We start from the raw sequence: 17126 nt of genomic DNA, 5'->3' as shown, positions 1-17126 counted from the left end.
ATTTCAGATAGTGTCTGGGACGCACGAACAAAACGCCGCTATTCGGATATAACGATGGATTATTTTGGACCAAACCAACATTTGTTATTGAAGTAGCAGTCCTGGGAGTGCATTCTGACGAAGACAACAAAAGGTAATCAAACTTTTATAATAGTAAATCTGATATTGGTGAGTGCTAAACTTGCCGGGTGTCTAAATAGCTAGCCCGTGATGCCTGGGCTATGTACTTAGAATATTGCAAAATGTGCTTTCACCAAAAAGCTATTTTAAAATCGGACATATCGAGTGCATAGAGGAGTTCTGTATCTATAATTCTTAAAATAATTGTTATGCTTTTTGTGTACGTTTATTGTGAGTAATTTAGTAAAATGTTAGCGAATTCCCCGGAAGTTTGCGGGGGGTATGCTAGTTCTGAACGTCACATGCTAATGTAAAAAGCTGGTTTTTGATATCCAATATCCAATGATAGGCGTGGCGCGAATTTCAAATTCCTCAAAAATACAAAAACTTCAATTTTTCAAACATATGACTATTTTACAGCATTTTAAAGACAAGACTCTCCTTTATCTTCTCTAGGGCCAGTGGGACGATTTCGTCCCACCTACGTAACAGCCAGTGAAATCCCGTGGCGCGTTATTCAAATACCTTAGAAATGCTATTACTTCAATTTCTCAAACATATGACTATTTTACACCATTTTAAAGACAAGACTCTCGTTAATCTAACCACACTGTCCGATTTCAAAAAGGCTTTACAACGAAAGCAAAACATTAGATTATGTCAGCAGAGTACCCAGCCAGAAATAATCAGACACCCATTTTTCAAGCTAGCATATAATGTCACAAAAAACAAAACCACAGCTAAATGCAGCACTAACCTTTGATGATCTTCATCGGATGACACATCTAGGACATTATGTTATACAATACATGCATGTTTTGTTCAATCAAGTTCATATTTATATCATAAAACAGCTTTTCACATTAGCATGTGACGTTCAGAACTAGCAAACCTCCGGTGAATTTACTAAATTACTCACAGTAAACGTTCACAAAAAACATAAATTATTTTAAGAATTATAGATACAGAACTCCTTTGTGCAATCGAGGTGTCTGATTTTAAAATAGCTTTTCGGTGAAAGCACATTTTGCAATATTCTGAGTAGATAGCCCGGCATCACAGGGCTAGCTATTTAGACACCCACCAAGTTTAGCCCTGACCAAACTCCGATTTACTATTAGAAAAGTTTGATTACCTTTGGTGTTCTTCGTCAGAATGCACTCCCAGGACTGCTACTTCAATAACAAATGTTGGTTTGGTCCCAAATAATCCATTGTTATATCCAAATAGCGGCATTTTGTTCGTGCGTTCAAGACACTATCCGAAGTGTAAATAAGGGTCACGCGCACGACGCATTTCTTGACAAAAAATGTCTAAATATTCCATTACCGTACTTCGAAGCATGTCAACCGCTGTTTAAAATCAATTTTTATGCAATTTTTCTCGTAAAAAAGCGATAATATTCCGACCGGGAAAGCGTGTTTACGTACAAAAGAGAGAGAAAATAAAAGCATGGGATCCCCTCCTGCACGAGCCTGAGTCTCATAGTACTGTGACTGGCCACTATCCAAACGCGCTAATGTTTTTCAGCCAGGGGCTGCCTCGATATCATTCAGCTTTTTGCCGCCTTCTGAGAGCCCATGGGAGCCGTAGGAAGTGTCACGTAACAGCAGAGATCCCCTGTATTGGATAGAGATAATCAAGAAGGCCAAGAAATGGTCAGACAGGGTACTTCCTGTACAGAATCTTCTCAGGTTTTGGCCTGCCAAATGAGTTCTGTTATACTCACAGACACCATTCAAACAGTTTTAGAAACTTTGGAGTGTTTTCTATCCAAAGCTAATAATTATATGCATATTCTAGTTTCTGGGCAGGAGTAATAATCAGATTAAATTGGGTACGTTTTTTATCCGGCCGTGAAAATACTGCCCCCTAGCCATAACAGGTTAACCCACAGAAACACATTAATGTTAACACTAGTGTGACCAATCATCAGACAGATTTTGTTTAATTTTGACACCCCCCACCATCAGAGGCTTATGACTTCTGACTGACCATATTATACTGTGTCTACTAGGTGATCAGTGGCTGGTATTATCTCCTCGGCGAAGCGCTGGGAAGAAGCAAGCATCTGAAAGTGGCTTCGAGACACCTCTCAGGCAGGCAGGACTCTGCTGGTGAATTGAGAGGGGCGCATCTGGCTTCTAAGCCACGGGGTAGGTGGGATTCACCGGATAATGAGGGGCTGGGAAAATGGGTCCAGTTGGACAGATTCCCAAATATCAGATGTTTTTTCTCTCATTCTTTTTCCTGCTTGCAACTGTGAAAAAGGAAAGTGCTGCGCAGCTACTCTATATCCAATAACATTTTATTGCTTTTTGAACGTTACTATGCCTTTAGTGAAACCAATATGTCCCGTAAACAAATTAATTGAAGTGTTTCACTTTGGATTGTCCTGAGTCATTCCACATCAGGGAAACAACTCAATTGGAAAGGCAGGCTGCTGAATGGGATGCCTGACATATACCTCAACGTGCTCTTTTCTCATCCATTTTTCTCATCCACTTTAACATGCAGGCGATTACATTTGATCTCCTCCGAGTAGAAGGAGGAAAGTTGGGGGAGAGGGAGGAGGAGGCTCTCTCTGACATGGAGCTGTGTAGAATGTGCGAAAGCAGCCAATGGTATTGTGTCTCCGTTGAATGGCTCCCTTTCATCCAGGATGTTTTAGGAGACAGTGTTGCTTGAGAGAGTTGTAATCACCAAGGTTACACTGAGGAAGCCCTAGTGACAGGATAGAGGTAGGAGTCATGCTTTAGGACGCGTCCCTTTTGCTCTGTGTCTCTGTGAACAGAAGTCTATGTAACCGCAATCTAGAGGGATCTCCACAGCCCAGAGCTCTCAGCACACTACTCTCTCTGAGTTGAACTCCAGAGCCTTGTTGACTCGCTACTGGAAAGCTTAGCAGTGCACTCTATCAGAGTGCAGAGAGCTAGTCCGGACGCTGTTTCTTTCATTGCAAAGTGGCTGCTACTTTTGAGCTGGGATGTTTTGGAAGAGCAGTGCTTCAGCTTGGGATTCTTTGGACTATGTTTCAGAATCTCCCTTGTCCAACCATGGTGCTCCAGCCTCCGAGACGGTGCTGCCTCCAAGCCCAGAGAATATGCTATACTTAACAGTGAGTAGTACTCCATCTCTCCTCCTTTCTAGTTCTAGAGAGGACAGTACAGTATAGATGAAAGTGTGTTTGACATCCATGTGATTGCCAAAGCATGTGTTGGAAAAATTCATACTGATTCATGGATATCGGCAGTGTTTGGCCTCTAAAAGCTTTAAAGGCACATTTTCATATTTTTATTTTATTTAACCTTTATTTTAGCAGGGAGTCCCCTTGAGACCAAGTGCTCTTTTTCAAGGGAGCCCTGCATGAACACAATTTATCACATTTACAACATACAAAGTTGTAAGTATACTTTGTTACAAGCAATTTAAAAAGCAAAACACATTCCTCAACAATTAACACCTGAATTGCCCTAGAGGCACCAGAGCATGAAGGTGCAGAGTACTCTGCAGATCGTTTCATATATGGGGCGCAAAGAAACTTTACTGTACTTAATTCTGTACTGATCAACGGGACCTCTAGAGTTAGCCATCCCTGTGATTGGGTCTGGTGGCTCGTATGTCTGTAATTTAACAATGAGTTATAGGAGAAGTTTGAATGAGGGCTTTACAAACAATAAGAGAGCAGTGCATTGATCTATGAGACTTGAGAGAGCCATCCTACTTTCTGATACAGAATGCAGTGATGTGTGCTGAACCTATTGCTCGTAGTAAAGTGTAGTGATCTAATGATAAACTATGATTTGTTTTATGTTATTTAATGAAAAGCATTACCTATTCCTATAAAAATGTATTATACATTTCTTAACTACATCACAAACATGCTTTTTGAAAGATATCTTTTCATCAGTCCAGATGCCCAGATATTTATATAGTACCTTCATACCTTAATGGCTCATGAGCTAAGTACAACTAACTGACTTACCCTATCATAACCCAAAATAGGTTGTTGTACTCCATTGTTTATCTTTTTGTTGTAATTTAGTTATTGTAAACAAACAATGTACAGTGGCAAGAAAAAGTATGTGAACCCTTTGGAAATACCTGGATTTCTGCATAAATTGGTCATAAAATTTGATCTGATCTTCATCTAGGTCACAACAAAAGACAAACACAGTCTGCTTAAACTAATAACACAAACAATTATACGTTTGTCTTTATTGATCACACCGTGTAAACATTCACAGTGCAGGGTAGAAAAAGTATTTCAACCCTTGGATTGAATAACTGGTTGACCCTCCTTTGACAACAATTACCTCAACCAAATGTTTTCTGTAGTTGCGGATCAGACCTGCACAACGGTCAGGAGGAATTTTGGACCATTCCTCTTTACAAAACTGTTTCAGTTCAGCAATATTCTTGGGATGTCTGGTGTGAACTGCTCTCTTGAGGTCATGTCCCGTGTGGCTCAGTTGGTAGAGCATGGTGTTTGCAACGCCAGGGTTGTGGGTTCGATTCCCACGGGGGACCAGTATGTAAAAAATGTATGAAATGTATGCATTCACTACTGTAAGTCGCTCTGGATAAGAGCGTCTGCTAAATGACTGAAATGTAATGTCACAGCATCTAAATCAGGTTGAGGTCAGGACTCTGACTGGGCCACTCCAGAAGGTGTATTTTCTTCTGTTGAAGGCATTCTGTTGTTGATTTACTTCTGTGTTTTGGGTTGTTGTCCTATTGCATCACCCAACTTCTGTTGAGCTTCAATCAGCGGACAGATAGGCTAACATTCTCCTGTAAATGTCTTGAGAAACTTGGGAATTCATTTTTCCATCAACGATAGCAAGCTGTCCAGGCCCTGAGGCAGTAAAGCAATCCCAAACCATGATGCTCCCTCCACCATACTTTACAGTTGGGATGAGGTTTTGATGTTGGTGTGCTGTGCCTTTTTTTTCTCCACACATGGTGTTGTGTATTCCTTCCAAACAACTCAACTGTAGTTTCATCTGTCCAAATAATATTTTGCCAGTAGCTCTGTGGAACATCCAGGTGTACTTTTGCAAACTTCAGAAGTGCAGCAATGTTTTTTTGGACAGCAGTGGCTTCTTCCGTGGTGTACTCCCATGAACACCATTCTTGTTTAGTGTTTTGTGTATCGTAGACTCGTCAACAGAGATGTTAGCATGTTCCAGAGATTTCTGTAAGTCTTTAGCTGACACTCTAGGATTCTTCTTAACCTCATTAAGCATTCTGCACTGCCACCTCTAGGGAGAGTAGCAACAGTGCTGAACTTTCTCCATTGACAATTTGTCTTACCGTGGACTGATGAACATCAAGGCTTTTAGAGATACTTTTGTAACCCTTTCCAGCTTTATGCAAGTCAATAATTCTTAATCTTAGATCTTCTGAGATCTCTTTTGTTCGGGGCATGGTTCACATCAGGCAATGCTTCTTGTGAATAGCAAACTCAAATTGTGTGTGTTTTTTTTTTATATATTGCAAGGCAGCTCTAACCAACATCTCCAATCTCATCTCATTAATTGTACTCCAGGTTAGCTGACTCCTGACTCCAATTAGCTTTTGGAGAAGTCATTAGCCTAGGGGTTCACATACTTTTTCCAACCTACACTGTGAATGTTTAAATTATGTATTTAATATAGATAATAAAAATACAATCATTTTTGTGTTGTCAGTTTAAGCACACTATGTTTGTCTATTGTTGTCACTGAGATGAAGATCAGATCAAATTTGATGACCAATTTATGCAGAAATCCAGGTAATTCCAAAGGGATCACATACTTCTTCTTGCCACTGTATAGCTTCAAAATATGATTGAAAGTTGATGTCATGGATGGTCAGTCCTTGCATCCATAACACCATCTATGTGGTTACATTTCTCTAGCTCCAACCCTCAGCTTTTTTGTAAACACTGTGGTGGTGCTACCATTGGGCTAAAACATAAACTCAGGATTGTGGCTTTAACTTAGGTTAATTGAGTATGTGGTAGGAAATATTTGTTCAGAAGTGATCAAACATTCATAAATTATGAATTGATGTGCACTCACACAGTTGTATTAGCTGATTGCATGTTGGTCACACCAGTGCTAAATGTTTTTCATTTTGACTGTCATTACAGAAGGCAGATTTTTCTATGCATATTGATATTGTTCTTTTAATTTTCCAAACATGAACCAGACATTACTAATACTATGTGTTGAAATTGAAGATGCATGGATGATGTGCATAGGGTTTGGCTTTGTAACCCATTACACTACTAGCTATTACATTAATTGTTTCGTTCCTTTTTACTTAGAAATGTCCTTGTTTTTGAAAGAAAAGCAAAACAAAATTCCATTAAAATAACATCACATTGATCAGAAATACAGTGTAGACATTGTTCATGTTGTAAATGGCTATTGTACCTGGAAACGGCAGTTTAATTTTTGGGGGGAATATCTACATAGGCGTACAGAGGCCTTTTAAAAGGCTAATTGATCATTAGAAAACCCTTTTGCAATTATGTTAGCACAGCTGAAAACTGACCTCGTTTAGACTATTTGAGTATCTGGAGCGTCAGTATTTGTGGGTTTGATTACAGGCTCAAAATGTCCAGAAACAAAGCACTTTCTTCTTAAACTCAGCAGTCTTTTCTTGTTCTGAGAAATGAAGGCTATTCCATGTGAGAAATTGCCAAGAATCTGAAGTTCTCGTACAACGCTGTGTACTACTCCCTTCACAGAACAGCGCAAACTGGCTCTAACCAGAATAGAAAGAGGAGTGGGAGGCCCCGGTACACAACTGAGCAAGAAGACAACTACATTAGTGTCTAGTTTGAGAAACAGACACCTCACAAGTCCTCAACAGGCAGCTTCGTTAAATAGTACCCGCAAAACACCAGTCTCAACGTCAACAGTGAAGAGGCGACTCCGGGATGCTGGCCTTCTAGGCAGAGTTGCAAAGAAAAAAACATAACAGACTGGACAATAAAATAAAAGATTAAGATGGGCAAAAGAACACAGACACTGGACAGAGGAACTCTGCCTAGAAGGCCAGCATCCCGGAGTGTATATACAGTTGAAGTCAGAAGTTTACATACACTTAGGTTGGAGTCATTAAAACTCATTTTTCAACCACTCAACAAATTTCTTTTTTACAAAATATAGTTTTGGTAAGTCGGTTAGGACATCTACTTTCTGCATCACACAAGTAATTTTTCCAACAATTGTTTACAGACAGATTATTTCACTGCATCACAATTCCAGTGGGTCAGACGTTTACATACACTAAGTTGACTGTGCCTTTTAATTAACCTGAGAGGTTTATTCATCTAGGTTAATGTGGAAAAAAGATTACAATGTCTCATTTAGAAAACTCATCAATTTGGATATTATTTAAAAGATCCACTTAAGAATGTAAATCTGGCAATTTCACTTATTAGTTCAATTGAATAAGACATCGATATCCGTCTGGATATCACGAGTAACGACTTGAGTGTCACCTGACTAATTCTTCTTGAAGGAAAGGACTGGTGACTCTTCAGAGGTCCCTGCTGGCACACGCTGAAATCAAACGGAAGTACCCAGGGCGGGACTTCCGTTCTGCAAGTCGGATGAATTACAATGTGGCACAAAACAAAATGGCTGTTTTCCCTTTTGTTAGCTTAGCATCTCGAGCAAGCTAATCCTACTTTTTGCATATTTCAGCATAACATAGGATTCCCTTGGCAAGGGAAAGGTTTTACTCATAACGTATTATGTTCAAACCCTTTTCGGCGATATTTGACGATGTTTTAACCGGAACTCGCGGCAAACAACGAAATGCACCATGGTCTACTCGCATCGAAACACGAGAGAGACAGAGAGATACTTATCGCTGGTCAAGCTAATCTCTCCTAAATTTCAATCAGCTGGCTCTTTGTCCTCGCTCGAGAAATTAATAATGACCTAGCCAACACGCGTCTGAAACGCGCGAGGCAGAAATAGCCCAGCGTTTGGCCAAACGCGCTATTTCTCAGATAGCTTCATCAGCCCTCATACAGAACTGTATAGCTTATGCTACCCACTGCCTACGTCAGAGCACAACACGGAGGCGATTCTCCAGAGCACACACGCAGCAATATTCTGAGTAGATAGCCCGGCATCACAGGGCTAGCTATTTAGACACCCACCAAGTTTAGCCTTCACCAAAATCAGATTTACTATAACAAAAATGTTATTACCTTTGCTGTTCTTCGTCAGAATGCACTCCCAGGACTTCTACTTCAATAACAAATGTTTTTTTGGTCCCAAATAATCCATCGTTATATCCAAACAGCGGCGTTTTGTTCGTGCGTTCTAGACACTATCCAAAATGGTAAATCAGGGTTACGAGCATGGCGCATTTCGTGATAAAAAAAATTCTAAATATTCCATTACCGTACTTCGAAGCATGTCAACCGCTGTTTAAAATCAATTTTTATGCAATTTATCTCGTAAAAAAGCGATAATATTCCGACCGGGAATCTGCGTTTCGGTAAATAGAGGAAAAAAAAGAAAGACGGGGGCGACCAGTGCACGCGCCTAAGCCCACTGTCCCCTGATCGGCCACTTGACAAAGGCGATAATGTGTTTCAGCCTGGGGCTGGAATGACGACATTCAGCATTTTCCCGGGCTCTGAGAGCCTATGGGAGCCGTGGGAAGTGTCACGTTACCGCAGAGATCCTTTGTTTTGGAAAGAGATGTCAAAGAAAGCCAATAAATGGTCAGACAGGCCATTCCTGTAAAGGAATCTCTCAGGTTTTTGCCTGCCATATGAGTTCTGTTATACTCACAGACACCATTCAAACAGTTTTAGAAACTTTAGGGTGTTTTCTATCCATATCTAATAAGTATATGCATATTCTAGTTACTGGGTAGGAGTAGTAACCAGATTAAATCGGGTACGTTTTTTTATCCGGCGGTGTAAATACTGCCCCCTAGCCCTAAGAGGTTAAAAGCTTCTGATAGGCTAATTGACATCATTTGAGTCAATGTATTTCAAGGCCTACCTTCAAACTCACTGCCTCTTTGCTTTACATCATTGGAAAATCAAAAGAAATCAGCCAAGACCTCAGAATTTTTTTTTGACCTCCACAAGTCTGGTTCATCTTTGGGAGCAATTTCCAAATGCCTGAAGGTACCACGTTCATCTGTACAAACAATAGTACGCAAGTATAAACACCATGGGACCACGCAGCCGTCATACCACTCAGGAAGGAGACGCGTTCTGTCTCCTAGAGATGAACGTACTTTGGTGCGAAAAGTGCAAATCAATCCCAGAACAACAGCAAAGGACCTTGTGAAGATGCTGGAGGAAACGGGTACAAAAGTATCTATATCTCCAGTAAAACGAGTCCTATATCAACATAACCTGAAAGGCCGCTCAGCAAGGAAGATGCCACTGCTCCAAAACCGCCATAGAAAAAGCCAGACTACGGTTTGCAACTGCACATGGGGACAAAGATCGTACTTTTTGGAGAAATGTCCTCTGGTCTGATGATACAAAAAATAGAACTGTTTCGCCATAATGACCATTATGTTCGGAGGAAAAAGGGGGAGACTTGCAAGCTGAAGAACACCATCCCAACCGTGAAGCACGGGGTGGCAGCATCATGTTGTGGGGGGGAGGGGTACTTTGCTGCAGGATGGACTGGTGCAGTTCACAAAATAGATGGTATCATGAGGAAAGAAAATTATGTGGATATATTGAAGCAACATCTCAAGACATCAGTCAGGAAGTTAAAGCTTGGTCGGAAATGGGTCTTCCAAATGAACAATGGATACTTCCAAAGTTGTGGCAAAATGGCTTAAGGACAACAAAGTAAAGGTATTGGAGTGGCCATCACAAAGCCCTGACCTCAATCCCATAGAAAATGTGTGAGCAGAACTGAAAAAGCGTGTGCAAGCAAGGAGGCCTTCAAACCTGACTCAGTGACACCAGCTCTGTCAGGAGGAATGAGCCCAGATTCACCCAACTTATTATAGGAAGCTTGTGGAAGGCTACCAGGGACGTTTTGCCCAAGTTAAACTATTTAAAGGCAATGCTACCAAATACTAATTGAGTGTATGTAAACTTCTGACCCACTGGGAATGTGATGAAAGAAATAAAAGCTGAAATAAATCATTCGCTCTACTATTATTCGGACATTTCACATTCTTAAAATAAAGTTGGGATCCTAACTGTCCAAAGACAGGGAATTTTTACTAGGATTTAATGTCAGGAATTGTGAAAAACGGAGTGTAAATGTATTTGGCTGAGGTGTATGTAAACTTCCGACTTCAACTGTATATAGTCAAAAGTTTGGACACACCTACTCATTCAGGGGTTTTTCTTTATTTTGACTATTTTCTACATTGTAACCCATATGGAATCATGTAGTATCCTCCCACCATATTTTATATCATTCAAAGTAGCCACCCTTTGCCTTGATGACAGTATTGCACACTCTTAGCATTCTCTCAAACAACTTCACCTGGAATGCTTTTCCAACTGTTTTGAAGGAGTTTCCACATATGCTGTGCACTTGTTGGCTGCTTTTCCTTCACTCTGCGGTCCAACTCATCCCAAACCATCTCAATTGGGTTGAGGTTGTGTGATCGTGGAGGCCAGGTCATCTGATCCAGCACTCCATCACTTTCCTTTTGGTGAAATAGCCCTTACACAGCTTAGAGGTGTGTTTTGGGTCATTGTCCTGTTGAAAAACAAATGATAGTCCCACTAAGCGCAAACCAGATGGGATGGCGTATCGCTGCAGAATGCTGTCGTAGTCATGCTGGTTAAGTATGCCTTGAATTCTAAATAAATTACAGATTGTGTCACCAGCACAGCACCCCCACACCATCACACCTCCTCCTCCATGCTTCACGTTGGGAACCACACATGTGGAGATCAACCGTTCATGTTCTCTGCGTGTCACAAAGACACAGCGGTTGGAACCAAAAATATACAATTTGGATTCATCAGAGCAAAGGACAGATTTCCACCAGTCTATTGTCCATTGTTCGTGTTCCTTGGCCCAAGCAAGTCTTTTATTTTTATTGGTGTCCTTTAGTAGTGGTTTCTTTGCAGCAATTCGACCATGAAGGCTAGATTCACGCAGTCTCCTTTGAACAGTTGATCTTGAGATGTTCACATTTGATCTTAAGATGTGTCTGTTACTTGAACTCTGTGAAGCATTTATTTGGGCTGCAATTTCTGAGGCTGGTAACACTATTGAACTTTATCCTCTGCATCAGAGGTAACTCTGGATCTTCCTTTCCTGTGGTGGGCCTCCTGAGAGCCACTTTCATCATAGCGCTTGATGGTTTTTGCGACTGCACTTGAAGAAACTTGCAAAGTTCTTGAAATTTTCCAGATTGACTGACCTTCATGTCTTAAAGTAATGATGGACTGTCGTTTCTCTTTGCTTATTTTAGCTGTTCTTGCCATAATATGGATTTGGTATTTTACTAAATAGGGCAATCTTCTGTATACCACCCCTTGTCACAGCACAACTGATTGGCTCAAACGCATTAAGAAGGAAAGAAATTCCACAAATTAACTTTTAACAAGGCACACCTGTTAATTCCATGTGACTACGTCATGAAGCTGGTTGAGAGAATGCCAGGAGTGTGCAAAGCTGTCATCAAGGCAAAGGGTGGCTACTTTGAAGAATCTCTAATATAAAATATATATTGATTTGTTTAACACTTTTTTGGTTACTACAGGATTCCATATGTGTTATTTCATAGTTTGGATGTCTTCACTATTATTCTACAATGTAGAAAATAGTACAAATAAAGAAAAACAATGGAATGAGTAGGTGTGTCCAAACTTTTGACTGGTACTGTATATATAGCCTTATCCATATAGATCATCTTTTTACATTTTAATGTCAAATTTGACTTCTGCTGTTAGGTTTTGCATCAGCATTTCTCAAGCAGAGTTTTAATGGAAAGGAATGGCCTAACAACAACATCCACAAACCAATCATGTCAATGGTGGAACTTCCCCCGCCCCCCACTCTTACTGTAATAAGTTAAAAGTGCTTATGCTGATAATAGAAAAAGGCAAAATAATGACAGGGAAGTGTAGGCTGTTGGTGTCTTTCAAATAGCACTTCATTGTCCTGCCCTCTAACTCACTTACTCCACCTTCCCCCGGTCCACTTGGCAGTCGCTACTTTTCCTTGTCCCACAGACAAAGATGGGAAGTAGCAAAAGCCAACATGATGGCTGTAATATGAAGCTGGGGCCACGCAGTGTTTATGTTTAATCTGCTGTTTGATTCCACTTACAAGTACTGTGGGTGTGTCCGAAATAGTACCCTATAACCCCAATGTAGCCTAGTGCACTACTTTTGACCAGAGCCTATGAGAATAGCCCTATGAAGCTCTGGTCAAAAGTAGTGCACTACAGTATACAGGGAATAGGGTGCCATTTTGGAAGCACACTGTTTTCCCTCCTGTAGAGAGAGGGGACTTTTCAGTCCACAGTGGAAGCTGGTCAAACATAACTCATTATGTGTAGTAGCCTTTTCTTCGCATCAGAACCCTCACTTTTTGAATAATGTTTTAATCTCTTTATGAATTTTTTTTAATTAGTTGTATTGTCTGCTGTCCAAAGCATTACTGTTATTCTGTGGTGGAAATTAAAAATAAGTTATGTTGAGTCATTTAATCGTAACACAATAAAAACAACAAAGATAATATTTGGAAATAAATATAAAATAGATAGTATGATAAACTTTTTTAGTACAACCATCCTTCCTAGTCCTTCCATGAAGGCACTTCAAAGTACTTTACACATCTTTTCACAAACCCTGATTCCTATGAAGGTGATGAGAAGTCAATTTATTGAAAATTTGTGTGTGGGTTAACATGAGTCACACGAGACTGGGGTAAATGTGCCGAGAGTGGAGGGACACCACTGTGCCTGTTTAGTTCAGGAAACATGTTGGCTTATCAAGCACAGACATACTGCTTGGCCACAGGTTGGGGGTTGGAAGGTGGTTTCCTGCTATTCTTCTGCCGAGTTGGGTTCCCATGAGTGGAAATGCTTGGTTCACAGCATTAGAGTCCAGCAAAGCAGGCTACTGGTCCCACTTCACATTGCACTTGCTCTATCTGAGATCCTACTGAATAATATGCTATCTGCTGCATGTATAGTATAATTTAATCTGCTGAAGCTATGCATACCATCCACGGGCTTTGCAGGGTCTGCATCGGACGGAATCTGCCTCAGGTTTGTCACACTACTTTCTTCAGGTCTGACACAGTTGGGGGGTAGAGAAGGACTGGGGAACTTCAGATTACACTGCACACAGTGGCAGTGTGCACTGGGAGACTAATAAATATAATACATCAGCAGTGTTGTATTAGCAGTGCTCTCATTAGACTGCCACTTCCATTATACTGTATAGGTGCAGGGGAAAATTGACCCTAGACACTGATCTTGGCATTTTCCCCACTAATGGTTAAGGTTAGGATTGGGGGGGAAGGTGATCCGAGATCTGTACCTATGGCATTGTATTGATAGCTTCTAGTTAGTTTCAGTCATGTCAATATTCTGGATGGTACTGTAGTTTGTATGTTCAACCGGTCGAGCAAAGACTTGCTGGAGGAATGTTGTTCAAACTTCAAGCTTCAGGGATTTCATCTGAGCTGCACAGTTGAGTTCCTATGTACAGTTGAAGTCGGAGGTTTACATGCACCTTAGCCAAATACATTTATACTCAGTTTTTCACAATTCCTGACATTTAATCCTAGTAAAAATTCCCTGTCTTAGGTCAGTCAGGATCACCACTTTATTTTAAGAATGTGAAATGTCAGAATAATAGTAGAGAATTATTGATTTCAGCTTTTATTTCTTTCATCACATTCCCAGTGGGTCAGAAGTTTACATACACTCAGTTAGTACTTGGTAGCATTGCCTTTAAATTGTTTAACTTGGGTCAAACGTTTCAGGTAGCCTTCCTCAAGCTTCCCACAATAAGTTGGGTGAATTTTGGCCCATTCCTCCTGACAGAGCTGGTGTCACTGAGTCCGGTTTGTAGGCCTCCTTGCTCGCACATGCTTTTTCAGTTCTGCTCACACATTTTCTATGGGATTGAGGTCAGGGCTTTGTGATGGCCACTCCAATACCTTTACTTTGTTGTCCTTAAGCCATTTTGCCACAACTTTGGAAGTATGCTTGGGGTCATTGTCCATTTGGAAGACCCATTTGCGACCCAGCTTTAACTTCCTGACTGATGTCTTGAGATATTGCTTCAATATATCCACATAATTTTCTTTCCTCATGATGCCATCTATTTTGTGAAGTGCACCAGTCCCTCCTGCAGCAAAGCACCCCCACAACATGATGCTGCCACCCCCGTGCTTCACGGTTGGGATGACGTTCTTCAGCTTGCAAGTCTCTACTTTTTTCCTCCAAACATAGTGCTGGTCATTAGGGCCAAACAGTTCTATTTTTGTTTTATCAGACCAGAGTACATTTCTCCAAAAAGTATGATCTTTGTCCCCATGTGCAGTTGCAAACCGTAGTCTGGCTTTTTTATGGCGGTTTTGGAGCAGTGGCATCTTCCTTGCTGAGCGGCCTTTCAGGTTATGTCGATATAGGACTCGTTTTACTGTGGATATAGATACTTTTGTACCTGTTTCCTCCAGCATCTTCACAAGGTCCTTTGCTGTTGTTCTGGGATTGATTTGCTCTTTTCACACTAAAGTACGTTCATCTCTAGGAGACAGAACGCGTCTCCTTCCTGAGGGGTATGATGGCTGCGTGGTCCCATGGTGTTTATACTTGTGTACTATTGTTTGTACAGATGAACGTGGTACCTTCAGGCGTTTGGAAATTGCTCCCAAGGATGTACCAGACTTGTGGAGGTCTACACTTTTTTTTCTGAGATCTTGGCTGATTTCTTTTGATTTTCCCATGATGTAAAGCAAAGAGGCACTGAGTTTGAAGGTAGGCCTTGAAATACAGCCACAGGTACACCTCCAATTGACTCAAATGATGTCAATTATCCTATCAGAAGCTTCTAAAGCCATGACATAATTATCTGGAATTTTCCAAGCTGTTTAAAAGGCACAGTCAACTTCTGACCCACTGGAATTGTGATTAAGTGAAATAATCTGTCTGTAAACAATTGTTGGAAAAATTACTTAGGACATCTACTGTGTGCATGACACAACTGACTTGCCAAAACTATAGTTTGTTAACAAGAATTTTGTGGAGTTGTTGTAAAACGATTTTTAATGACTCCAACCTAAGTGTATGTAAACTTCCGACTTCAACTGTAGATCTAAATTGGCTAAACTTTAAATACATAGCTTAGCCAGCTACTCACTAGCACGCGAGCTTGAGAGATTGTTTATGAGAACTGTGCTAATTCTCTATAATGCCTGCTACATGTACATTATTAGTGAATGTGCATGGTTCTGGTTAAATTTGTAACAGAAAGAGCATTTTCATAGACTGACTTGAAAGCCAGATCAGTGATTATTGCAAAAAGTGCAGGTTAAACTATTTTGGAATATAATCAAATATGGGGCCTATTGCAACCATCGATGGCACTAGATTATCGCCAGATTATGACTCGCCAGCTAACGTCTCGTCTAACCGTGCTGAATTCCCCTGCACAGTTGATCTCAATTGCAACCATTATAGGTCACCCTAAAATATGATGTCCGTATTACCTTAGTCCTGTTTGCAACTAAAGTCTTTCATGATATGTTCGCCCTCTGGTTGGTATTGTATGATTGGAAACTAATGTTGGTGTGGCTTATTGTTAATACTTTATTCGTTTCCTATTTTATGTCATCCAAAAGTGTCTGGTATGGTAATTTCTTATCAAGATCGTGGGTAAAATATCCCTGGACTGTCCATATTTGAAATGTGTAAATACATAAAGTCAGTCAGGGGGATTGAGTACTTTGTGCAGAAGGGTGTGGGCCAGAATCAAACCCACACCGACCTGGTAGGCCTATATGTGCACTCTGAAGGCAGTGGCCTTACCCCTAGACCACCGCATGCCATGTTTGAACAAAATCTTGACCTTAAAATACACTTGTATGTCGTAGCCTAGTGGAGACCAATATCTATCTGCCGTTATTCATCTATAGAAAGCGATGGTTGTTGATGTGTATGTCTGCATTTCAGATACATTTTTGTACATTTGAATGTTACAGTAATAGGACATATGACTAGCATTTGATCAATCGGGAGATAATTATTTTGATAGCAAGCCCTGATCCCAATGACTTGAATCGAGAGAAACTAAACTGCTATTTTTCAGTGATTTGCAAGGTTCATTTGAATTTCCTGATGCAGCAGGAAAATCCTCTGCAACAAAAGAGTGATCAAGTTAAGATCCAACATCTGTAAAGCCAGTCAACATCTGTGATACACATTGTGTTGAAAACCTGTTTATCATCCCTAACAATGACTGCTTTCTTGGCACCAACCCATACTAAGCTAAAGGAATTCATTGGAATGCTAGTTGAATCATTTCAGAATAACTGTGCCAGCCAAGCACACCAGAGTAGCTTGAGTGTTGTAGACCTAAGTCCACACAACCAGAGCTGAGATGCTCTATTTCCCCATTTCTGTTTGAACTGGTGCCTTTAGACAGACATCTTGATTGGGACTATTCAAATACTGTCACTGTCTTTACTGTTAGTCCAGGCCGTGGTTAGTAAGTTAAAGGTCAGTCCACCTCAAACCACAAGAAAGAGGATTTTGACCCCCACCATCTTAGATTGTTGAGAAATTATTACTGTAGTTAAAAAAATATGATTAGCATTCCTGCAACATTATTTTGTTGAACTATAATTTGATCTCTGAGAAATTAAGCTAATTGATTGCACCCAAATTGGCCATTTAAATTTATAGGATTCATATAATATTCAATAAATATATTACCTAACATCCGATTCGAATCACACTTTTTTCTAACAATGAGTTAGACCAGAAGAATCCATACAAATAGTTCTGACCACTAGATGGTGCTG

At 40.5% G+C, this 17126-nt stretch overlaps 1 protein-coding gene across 2 annotated transcripts in view; it reads left to right on the top strand.

Annotated features, from left to right (window-relative positions):
* The first annotated feature begins 2889 nt into the window (after positions 1–2889).
* rgs3b (regulator of G protein signaling 3b) overlaps positions 2890–17126 on the top strand; it is a 103750-nt gene continuing 89513 nt past the window's right edge. Inside the window, exon 1 of one of the 2 annotated variants that reach the window (XM_045708483.1) lies at positions 2890–3238. In XM_045708483.1, the coding sequence (XP_045564439.1) occupies positions 3107–3238 (132 nt within the window). In that variant the 5' untranslated portion in view covers positions 2890–3106. Of the gene's footprint in view, positions 3239–13181; positions 13360–17126 lie in introns of those variants that run through there. The other variant, XM_045708484.1, reaches the window with a different exon arrangement.

Source organism: Salmo salar, chromosome ssa26 (assembly GCF_905237065.1).
Source record: "Salmo salar chromosome ssa26, Ssal_v3.1, whole genome shotgun sequence".
NCBI lineage: Eukaryota > Metazoa > Chordata > Actinopteri > Salmoniformes > Salmonidae > Salmo > Salmo salar.
The sequence above is the reverse complement of the archived record's forward strand: the minus strand, read 5'-3'. Positions and strand labels throughout refer to the sequence as shown.